General features: G+C 40.0%; 1 protein-coding gene across 1 annotated transcript; it reads left to right on the forward strand.

The window, feature by feature from the left end:
- Nucleotides 1-3,658: 3,658 nt before the first annotated feature.
- Nucleotides 3,659-11,557, forward strand: ppp4r2b (protein phosphatase 4, regulatory subunit 2b). Its single transcript, XM_026168915.2, has 9 exons — nt 3,659-3,845; nt 4,485-4,566; nt 6,368-6,538; nt 7,499-7,592; nt 7,674-7,711; nt 7,824-7,898; nt 7,988-8,128; nt 8,213-8,514; nt 10,108-11,557. The coding sequence occupies exons 1-9, from the start codon at nt 3,812-3,814 to the stop codon at nt 10,476-10,478; spliced, it is 1,308 nt and encodes a 435-aa protein (XP_026024700.1). The 5' UTR covers nt 3,659-3,811; the 3' UTR covers nt 10,479-11,557.

Here is an 11,557-nt window from a genome sequence, read left to right on the forward strand (position 1 = left end):
CTGAGTTTACCTTAGCCTCATTTATGCTCATATAGTCTTGGTGAAAAGAACGTACCGCATCTGTCAGTTCTGAGGTTTTTACACATCACAACATCATAAAAGGAAAAAAAAAGTATCTAATTCTGAGCAGGTCTTAAAGTAAGGACAGGAACATGTGACATATCACTCTGTGTTGTTTATTTAACAAAAATGAAGCCAAAAGGCAGAAGCAGTGTGTGGAAAAAATTGAGTAGCAGTAATAACTTCCTGTGCGACTCCGACATCGTTGTGGAGGACTTATGGCCCAGTTTTCATTACAGTGTTGCTTCAGTTCAGAGGTTTGCACACTTCTGTTAATTTCAGTACGTTTCAGGTCTGAACTTTGACTTGGCATTTAAAACACCTTGATTATTTTCTCTTTCAGCCATTCTCTGATCCTGTTCCAGGATCCAGTTTAGGCTAAGCTTCAGTTGTTGGAGATGGTCTTGACTCTGTAATACTTTGGTATGCAGAGGAGTTAACAGTCTGCTCAATGACTGGGACTTCAAAACAACCCCAAATCATCACCCCTCCAACACCATGCTTGAGAGCTGGTATTAGGTGCTTTGTTTGGTGTTTCAGAATCAGAATCAGAATCAGAATACTTTATTGATCCCTGGGGGAAATTATTTTTTGTTACAGTGCTCCATTTTAAACCAACATTAAGACAAGACAGACAATACGCTAACTAAGAATAGTACAATATATACATATATATACATACATACATACATACATAAGTCACTTATAAATAAATATTTGGAAAAGAAACATGTGTAGCTGTAGCAGCAAACAGTGTGTTAAGTGGAGGAGTTGTACGGGGAGATGGCCACAGGCAGGAATGATTTCCTGTGTCGTTCAGTGGTGCTTTTCGGTAATCTCAGTCTCTCACTGAACGAGCTCCTGTGACTGACCAGCATGTCATGGAGTGGGTGGGAGGTGTTATCCAACATTGTCTTTATCTTGGACAGCATCCGCCTCTCCGACACCACCTTGAGGGAGTCCAGCTCCATCCCCACAACATTGCTGGCCTTACGGATCAGTTTATTAAGTCTGTTGGCATCTGCGACCCTCAGCCTGCTCCCCCAGCATGCAACAGCATAGAGGATCGCACTGGCCACCACAGACTCATAGAAAATCCTCAGCATTTTCTGGCAGATGTTGAAGGACCTCAGTCGCCTCAAAAAATAGAGACGACTCTGGCCCTTCCTGTAAAGTGCTGTGGTGTTTTTAGCCCAGTCCAGTTTATTGTCAATGTGTACTCCAAGGTATTTATAGTCCTCCACAATGTCAACACTGACCCCCTGGATTGAAACAGGGGTCAAGTGTTTCCTGGTCTTCCTGAAGTCCACGATCAGTTCCTTGGTCTTTGCCTTCCTTGTGGTCAAAAACCTCCACTTTGGTCTCATCTGTCTAAGAGACAGTGTTCCAGAAGTCTTATAGTTTGTTCAGATACAATCTTCCAAACATCAGCTGTGCTGCCTTGTTTTTCTTTGGGGTTTTTATTATGGAGAGGAGACTTTCTCCTGCCAATCATTCCAAACAAACTCATTGCAGAAAAATTAGAAAAAAAAACTAAACAAGTGTTTTTTTCTAATTGTACTGCAATGAGCTTTAGTATTTAACATGCTAACTGAGGCCTGTAGAGATACAGCTTGGGTTTTTTTAACTTCCTCCAAGCATTGCACATTCTGTTTTGGGGTGAATTTGGGATGTGCACTCAGTGGAAGACTGGTATTTGTAATGAATGTTTTCCACTGGTAAATAATCTTTCTTACAATTATTTGTAAATGGCCCCTTCCAAGACTGATGGAGAGCACCAATTGCTACTATAAGAACATTGCTGATCTCAGACCAGCAAACTGCCAAAACTTATATATAGGTTGCTGATGATCAATGATCAAATGCATTTCATTAGCAGCACCTGGCCACTAGAAAGCAGTAAGGGTGTCCTTAGTTTTTATACAGTGCGTCTACATTTTGGCCTTATTTTTGTTAATAACACGGTATAATAATATGTCATGTGTTGTTGTTCATCTCATTTTAAGACCTATTAAAGACCAGATAGTTTTAATTATGTCCTAATACAAATGTTTGTTGTTGCTTTTTTGTGTGTGTTTGTTTGTTTTCACCATGACTGCATAATAATCAATTGTGTTTTAATATGTTTGAAACAATAAACGGGGATGAATTATATTCTTTAAATGGTGACAGAGAGAGTACAGACGATGGTTACTGAAGATTTGTTTCAACAAGATCAGTAAGTATCTGATGTCAGTATATTTTGATCCAAATATGATAATACAGCCCAATCTTAGCGATTTGAAAGTGAAGCTAACACTCACCTAACTCTCTATCTTGTCTGTCAAACTCAAGGCCCGGAGACCTTTTAACCCACTTATCAGGGCTCCAGAAACCTGAAAAAAGTAGATTGTGATTTGTTGCTTATCATGTGCCTTTTTTCACACTTGAAGGCTATATTGAATATGTAAACAAGCGTCTACACGATGAAATATCTTTTTTCTTTTCTTTTTTAAAAGGCAGTTTCTCTTAAGAGTTGAGATGCCATGTCTGGGCCCTTAACAAATATGTAAAGAAATAAAGATTATTTTGTTTTTACATGAGGATATATTTCTTTACCTCCCATACTTTGTAAATGGTAACTGGTATTCTTGAATAAATCATATAATGGTAAGCAATATGTTGAAAATTATTTACAGAGGCCATTGTGTGCATAGACCAATTGGATGTAGGAAGAATATATGAGACAATAAACAATATTATCAAGGATTTCTTAAATTATGGACTTTTTCTCAGTCAGAGTATTGTTTCAAACCTTCCAGTGACTTATGAATCAGTAATCATCCAAGACCTCCCAGAATATGCAAAACATATTGCTGGAATATATTGTCATTGGCAGGGATGGTGTTAATTAAAGAATGTCAGCTGTCAAACTCACATATACACATCTGGTCCATGTGTTCACAGCTTCACAGTGGGTAAACCTAAATTTGACACCCCTCCTAAATTTAGTCTAAATTTAACTTAAGATACAAAATCTATATTTAGAATCGACATTTTAAGTTGTCAGATATCATAACTAATGATTCAGAAAAATATCTTTGTAAATATTCTCTGTATGCAAATGGTGATGAGTGCCTCTCAGTCCCAGATTGTATCTGTGCATAGCATCTTAATGTATCGATATTTCACATGCAGCATCTTTTTATGTTCAGTGTACTTTTATAGAAATCATTCTGATTCACTTGTTATTAAAAAATTATACAGCTGAGCTTGAATTTCCCACGTCTAAATGTGTATATCATAATGTTACATAACGCAAATAGATTGGCATTCAGCCAACCATGCCTTTTTTCACGAATAAAAAGAAATGCACATGCATTGTATTGGATAGCATAAATCCAAAACTTGTGCTGATAAAGACATTTAAATTACAAGTTTGGTTCACATTTTTCTGATATACTTTTTTATGTTTAAGATGAATTTGTTTTGGTATAAATTCTGTTTTAAGTCGATATTGTGTTAAAAGAATGTCGCCCCTTAAAACATTGTCTCATTTTCTCCGTCTGTTTGTGTAAATCCACCTCCATTCATAAGTGGAGCGCTTGTCTCCCCCCGTGTGTTTCAGCGAACAGGCAGTGACCTCACGGCGCCATATTAAAATGCTTCCTCCTCTTTGCCTGTCTGTGAGGTTGTAGCTTAGCAGCCGCAGCTAGCCGCCAGTCTGCTTTTTTTTTTTACATCTACAAGACTGACAGAGGGCAACGACGTGATGGAAATTGATTCGCTTCAAGAAGCTCTCAGAGGTTATACTCAGTTTATTCCTCTTGTTCTTTCATCGGCCGAGACCACACGATATTTGTGTCCGGCCCAGATTACTCTTTTGTAACAAATGATCGGATTGTATCTCGCACGCTAATGGCGCTAGCTAGCTGATACTCGAGGCTAGCGTTAGCTAAGGCTAGCATTATAAGCGGTTTCACGGAAATGGTTTAGTCATGAAAGAACGACGAGAAAATACAACTTATTCCTTTGGATTTACTGTAAAGTTCTTATGTATTTGCCCTCAGTAACTGATAATATTCTCACAGATATGTATTAAGTATATGACGACTGTCACCGGCTTTTTGTACAGTTATTTGCCGGCTATGGTCTTCTGGCTAACTTAACATGCTAAACTTAGGCTAGCCAGCGAATTAGCAACACTGGTTATGTAAATAGATAACTTTAACGAGATAGGGTGACTCCTCAGGGATCTGGTACCAGCTTTTTACGTGTCGGCTAGAGTAGATTATAACTGAAAGTAAACAAAATATCCAGGTTTATTGGCAGAGTTATCAAAACTGTTGGGAAAGCTGAGGTAAATCAAAGCCTGTGCACCTCCACTAGTTAAATGGTCATGTTAAGCCACTCAGGGTTTTTTATTTTATTTTTCATCTTAACAGATTTCGACAAGAAAGGAAAGAAGGAGCCATCTCCTCTACTGGAACAGTTTCTATGCCATATCGCCAAAACTGGCGATGCCATGTAGGTGAAAACTACAGACCTATTTATTGTATCCCTTTGCTCTCTCTCTTACTCTCTCTCTCTCTCTCTCTCACGCACACACGCACGCACACACACACACACACACACACACACACACACACACAAATACACAAGTGTTATCATTTTAAATAGGCCCTGTATGATGACATTTTATAGACTTTTTGGACTTGAGATAACAGCCTAAAGTATGTGTGGCTCAAAGCTTTCATGACTATAAGTAATTTCAATTTGCTGTTATATTAGTTAACATGTGTTTTTATAATTGGATCATTTAAAATCATAAGGGTTTCTTACTGCAGTATCCTGTAGTAAGTACTGTTGAAATCTAAGTGAGTTATTCTTACATAAGGCATAAGATTAAAGAAAATGGGCCAAATAAACACGTGGGGTTGGGTGATTAAAAAGGAAATGGTAAACAGAACAATTATTAAAATATTGTAATGAGAAAAGTTTAAGGTACTAACAAAGACCTATGATGGGAATTCACCTGTATTTTGGGGATAGGAAGTGAGTTTGTTTGTGGTGGGTCAGCATTGACCTGCTACCAGAAATTCCACATGCTGGTGCAGACAGCAGCCCCTCAAGCCAGCAGGAGGAAACGGTGGCAAATGACAAGAGGTGTACACAAAATGACCACTAGCTTTCTTTTTGTAAGTGTTGTAAGAGCTTTTTCAAACGGAGGTGTCAGATGTCCAGGGCCCTCTGCAGGGATTTGAAGCAGCTAGTCAGTGTGTGTGGTTGTAGTTTTGGTGTCAAGCTAAAGATGTTTTGGAGTATCTAACTTTCATACATTTATAGTTAGTACAAACTGATTTGACACAACAGATAAACATCAACCACAGTGTTTGCCTAATGCCTTTTTTTTTTTTTTTTTTTTTTTGCAGCTAGACCTAACCTTGGAAAAATTGTACTACACACATAAACACATATTCAGTCTAGGGGTGACATGTTTCTAGGGCCATGTTAAAATTACTCTTTTCACAGAGTAATCAATAAAGTTTTTTTTTTTTTTTAACATTTTTAAAAATTGTTTATTTGACCCTTTTTTTTTTTTTTTGACCTTTTTTTGCCTTTTTTGGGCAGCACGGTGGCACGGTGGTTAGCACTGTTGCCTCACAGCAAGAAGGTCCTGAGTTCAATTCCACCATCAGGCCGGGGTCTTTCTGTGTGGAGTTTGCATGTTCTCCCCGTGTTTGTGTGGGTTCTCTCCGGGTACTCCGGCTTCCTCCCACCGTCCAAAGACATGCAGCTTGTGGGGATAGGTTAATTGGATAATCCAAATTGCCACTAGGTGTGAATGTGCGAGTGAATGTGAGTGTGAATGGTTGTCTGTTCCTATGTGTTAGCCCTGCGACAGACTGGCGACCTGTCCAGGGTGTACCCCGCCTTTCGCCCTATGACAGCTGGGATAGGCTCCAGCGCCCCCCGCGACCCTGAAAAAGGATAAGCGGAAGCGAATGGATGGATGGATGGATGACCCTTTTTTTAATATTGCATTTGATTTCCAAAATGATTTGTGGTATCTGACATTACCTGGTCTTATTAGATAATCGCAAAAATACAAAAGTGTGGGGTAGATTTCAGACTGTAAAAATACAGTGGAAGGGTCCATTTCTTTCATATAGCATAGGTCTGTTAACTTTAACAACATTGCAGTTTCTAATTTATCTGCCATTTGTCACAGTGGTGGAAATGTTGAACTTTGACTTGTTTTAAGCTTCTAACATGTCTTCTGCCAGTGTGTTGACCTGTTTCTAATTATTCACTGTATTTCCTTTAGGGTTCAATGGTCTCAATTTAAGAACTACTTCCTGTTTAAATTGGAGAAAGTGATGGATGACTTCAGAGCCTCAGCACCTGAGCAAAGAGGTCCTGCAAATCCCAATGTGGAGTCAGTTCCATTTGAAGATATGAAAGAGAGAATTCTAAAGATTGTGAAGGGATACAATGGGTGGGTACTGAGCTGAAGTGGAACACGTGAGGCAGAAGTGGTATCAATAGAGAAGCCAAGCAAGGTTACCCTGTGTGTTATATGTGCACATATACACTTTTTCTTTCTTTCGTGTTTTTTTGCTTGTTGTGAAAGCATTTCCTATTGCCCAAGTCTTTTCAGGCCAGTCAGTTTGCACTTTCTTTCAGAATTTTGCATAATGTGTGTCAACAGTACTTTTATTCATCAATTTTGGATACATTTCAAGTTAATTTGTGGTTGGCAGCTTTAAATAAATGAGTGTACTGAGCAACTAGTTCAGTTATTTGCACAATTTTGCTGTTAAACCTATAGTTAAAGGAACCATGCTACTACTTATAACCTACTTTCAGAGTTGGGATTTAGCCCACCTCCAACCCTTCAGCACCATCTAGACCACATAAGACCAGTTCTAGATGAAAAACCATGCTGTAAAACTAGATTAAATTAGCAGAGTACAAAGATTGTTCAAAACCTGATTCAACTAGAGCTGTACCCAACTAAGTTTGTTTCTCTTCATCTCCTCTTCAACTGGTTGCCCAACTGGACCCTCTCTTAGCCTGGTTCTGCCACAGGTTTCTTCCTGTTTAAAGGGAGCTTTTCCTTCCCGCTGTTGCCATAAAACTTGCTCGTAAGGGGTTGCCTGATTGCTGGGGTTTTCTCTGTATTAGTGTAGGGTCTTTACTCTACAGTATGAAGCACCTTGAGGTGACTGTTGTGATTTGGGGGTATATCAATCAACACCGAGTTGAATCTCATTTCTTAAAGGGAGACTATTAGAGCTCAGAACAGTGTTTCTCAATATTATCTGTCCTTCCCTGTTGATTTTTATAACTGGTGACTTCCCACTTACGAACCACATAAAATAGATTCATGGACCTTCTGAAGGACACTTGTCCTGGTCACTGTATGGTGAATCTGTTGCTCTGCTTCCATTTGTAGAATCCCGTTCACGATCCAGCGCCTGTGTGAGCTACTTACAGAACCTAAGAGGAACTATACAGGAACAGATAAGTTTCTTCGGGGGGTGGAGAAGGTAAGACGTGAACAGAAAAGTTAGGTATTTTTCAACTAATAATGTCTGTGATTAACTTTATAAATTTTTATTTCCCTCTAGAACGTAATGGTGGTAAGCTGTGTCCATCCAATCTCAGAGTAAGTGATGTGTTCAAGTTTAGAGTTTAATAGAATATTTATCTGCATTCAGTGTCCATGCAGAGGGTTTTAATAATGCATTAATATTTTTTTCTCTTTCATGCTTTTGCAGAAAAAATGGATGCAGTGCTGTGAATAGAATGAATGGAGTAATGGCTCCTGGAAGCACATCTGCGTTTACAGAGAGGTTGTGTTGAGGACAGATTATTGACCTGATTTAAAAAAATAAATATGTATTTTCATTTATTTATTTGTTTTGGTTTGCTTTTGTGATAGGAAAGTGAATGGTCCAGGAACTCCACGACCACTGAACAGACCGAAAGTTTCTCTGGCCAGCTCACTAACAGCTAATGGTCTGCCAGACAGCACAGACAACAAAGACACTGACACGGACCCAGATGGCGACAAAGATTCCAGGTATGTCCGAATTCTTAACACACCAGGAGCGCAATCAAAGCTGCTGGTCTCACGTGTATCTCTGGTTTCTTATTTCATTTTTAGTGAGGTTTCGCCATCAGGCGGATCCCCGGGAAGCTCGGTAAAGAACAAACACGATGAAACAGAAGAGGACATGGAAGCTGAACAGCAAGAGGTGAAGAGACTTAAGTTCAGCAAGGATGAAGAGGAAGAAGATGAGGAGGAGGATGAAGAGGAGGAGCATGGGGTGGATGCATTGAGGCCTTCAGATGCCACCTGCCACTCAAAAGAAGCAGAAGCCATGGTCCAAGAAGAGGAAGAAGAAGAAAAGGTTGCATATAAGGAGGATGAAGCCTCTAGCAGTGCTGCTGCCACTGAAGACCAAGGTAGGTGTTCTTCAGTGCTGTTTGTTCATTGGTTGTGGACGTTAAGGCAATAAATTTAGTACTGAGCAGTTTGAGGCTACAAAGTCGAGCTGACTCTACAAACGTAGATAATGAAAAATACAAGCGATTGTGCAAATGTGCAAATGTGCTGGCTGTATTGGCTGTTCAGGTTTCTAGCGTACTAAACCAACCCCAGTTAACAATCAGATTGCAGAGTTTAAAAACAGAAACAGCTCAGATGCTTTGTGATAGTTTACCTTGTTCAAAAACATGCTTCAGAACTTTACCATAGGGAACCTGGAGAACAAGTCTTGGTACGGCAAAACAGCTTGTCACTATTTTGGTTAAAAAGTAATTGTTTTTATGTTTTAAGAAAAGAAAAGCGAGACTACTCACTTTCTTACAAATGACATGCTTGCTCTGACTTTACACTGCAACATGGAGCATCAAAGTCAGAGTTGGCTTAAACTCTGACATATATAACTATAACACGTAAGGTGTGAACATCTGGTACTTTTTCTTTGATCTCAATAAAGGGACAACTTGTGGCTTTTAGATTTTCAAGGGTACTTTTCACAAACACATGTTTTGGTGTCTCTTGTTGGTTGTTGAACAATTCAAGCAGTACTTTCTGTGTAAAGTGTGACTTTACTGCCCAATATTCAACATCATGACTGAGGAATTGATATAGATTGTAACCAGTTTCCAGTCCAGTTTCACAAATTGTCGCTACATTGATGTAAGCTGTAGTTTAACTAGTTAACTAAGGAATAGCGTTGAAAATAAAACTGACCCCATGTCCTATTAATACCATATAATTTGATGCACAGTGTGTGTAATTTGGGCAGCTGGCAGAAGAGAGGGACAGCCGAGCTGAGGGCCGAGTGGTGCTGGATTTGTTAACGATGAAGCAGGGATTACTCTGCACCCGCAAGTCTGCGAGTTCCACTGGTGTAAATGTCGTCATTACGCAGTTAGCAAAAGGATTCATGCAGACGTCTCTGTGCCTGTTGTTGTTGTTGTTGTTTTTTTGTGGTGAACTTGCATTACAATCCAGGCATCGGACTTCAAGCAGATATCAAACGAGTATAATACGAATGACCACTTGGCCGTTGGGTCTCCAGCTGTATTCTCAGCACAATATAATCCAGGTTTAAGAGGCCAGGTCTGCTGATACCTGAAGATGCTGTCAGTACCTTTTACTGCAATGACAATGTGGTGGCTGTGGTTCTTGCATTACGTAGTTTAGACCAGAGTGGCCTACAAATACCTCTGCATGTGTACTCGTAGAGCAAGACCTGAACAGATGGTTAAGTAAAGTAAAAAGGAATTATTTGTAGGCACGAAAGGATAGTTTTAAATGATGTAAACCACATAAAGAGTTCATTTACTGATACAAAAGGTAACATTTCATTTATTATAATGCAGAAGCATTATTGGAGGTGAGAGTGAATTCTCAAGAATATATAATTTTCTTTCTGTAAATATCTTCATACTGTACTCGCCAGTGTAATGTTGGGATCGCGTGCATCCCTCCCCCTCTGGAGCTACTTTTGATTTAGTTTTTCCTCTGCTCTTTTTCACTTTTTACAGAACCAACTAGCAGCACGGCGGCCGATGCATGTGCAGACTCGGGCCAGGAGGCCGAGCAGGCCGAGAGGGAAGTGCCGTGTGGCTCAGAGGACGAGGGCAGCGACATGGATCAGACAGAGCAGCAGGCACCCACAGGCGACCTGGAAAGCCCCGAGACCAGCAGAGACAGTGAGGAGAGCAACAGTGACCCAGTCATCAGCAGCAGTAGCAGCAGCGATAGCAGCTGTAGCATAGAGGAGAGAGCAGAAGCGGCCAGTGAAGATGTAGCTCTCACTCCCTCCAGCAGTACAAGTGAACCTCCTACAGAGGGCGATATGGGAAGTGCCATCTTAAACACTGGGAACACCGAGGAGCCTATGGAGCAGGACTAGACTGAGAGCCTCCCCCTCCCTTTGCAGCCATGTGTGACCATAAACCAGCTTGTCCTTGACTCCAGCTTGACTGTCACTGGGAACGAGGACAGCACCTCAAACACAAGAAGAACGCCTCGTTACGCTTTGGACACTCCTCCAAAATGGCTACCTGGCACTGATGTGGGCATCCCAAAATTTTTTTTTCTTTTCCTTCTTTTTAACTGGAATATTTTATTGATCTTCCTCTCTTCTGTTTTTAAGTTTGCTTTTAAGTTTCCCCTAAAAGGGGTTGGTTTCTGCAGCTGTGTTTTTGTTTTTGTCTCTTTCACTGGGGTTGTTTGAGTTCTGTGGTGGTCTGGTTGTTTAATGCCACTCACTCCAGCCATTTTGACATTATTACAGGATTGGTAGTCTTTAACCGTAGTGTAGCACACTGCCAGGGTCAGAACAGAGCTGCATCAGATCTTCATTATTTAAGAATTTCACATGTAAGCTAAACAAACCAGCAAATCTGTTCCTGACCTAAACTATGGCAACCAACTAACCAACGTGTGTTCCACCAGAGATGTGAGATCCCCCCCCCCCCCCCCCCCCCCCCCGTGTCCTGTTTAACCCACCCCCATTGATACACTACCAATCCTACTGAACAGTACTATGACGGTCTACCTTGTAGAGGCGTCCTTTGTAAAATGATATTTCGGATGCATAAAACCAACATAATTTATGATCATTTCAATGAGTTATTTTGACGTATATTTGTTTTTTGTTTAGTTTCGTCTGCCAGTTGTAGTTTCCAAATACCAGCTGTAAGTACAAAGATCAGATGCTTTCTTTGTATTGTGATGTCACCATGTTGTTTCACCAACCGATATCCAGAGCAGTTTTCTGGTTCCAGTTCTACACTTGTTTCTGCAGCTGTACTTTTTGATATTTAGAATTTTAAATTTCTGTAAAGTAGATTTTTTTGTAGATTGTAATACAGTATGTGTTCACTGCCTTTGTGAAACCATATCTAATTGTACAATTTCTGTGTATACTCTGAATGCTTTTGCTTTCAATGGGGTATTCAGAAACAGCAATAAATGTTAACATTTTTA

The sequence above is a fragment of the Astatotilapia calliptera genome, chromosome 5, assembly GCF_964374335.1.
Source record: "Astatotilapia calliptera chromosome 5, fAstCal68.1, whole genome shotgun sequence".
NCBI lineage: Eukaryota > Metazoa > Chordata > Actinopteri > Cichliformes > Cichlidae > Astatotilapia > Astatotilapia calliptera.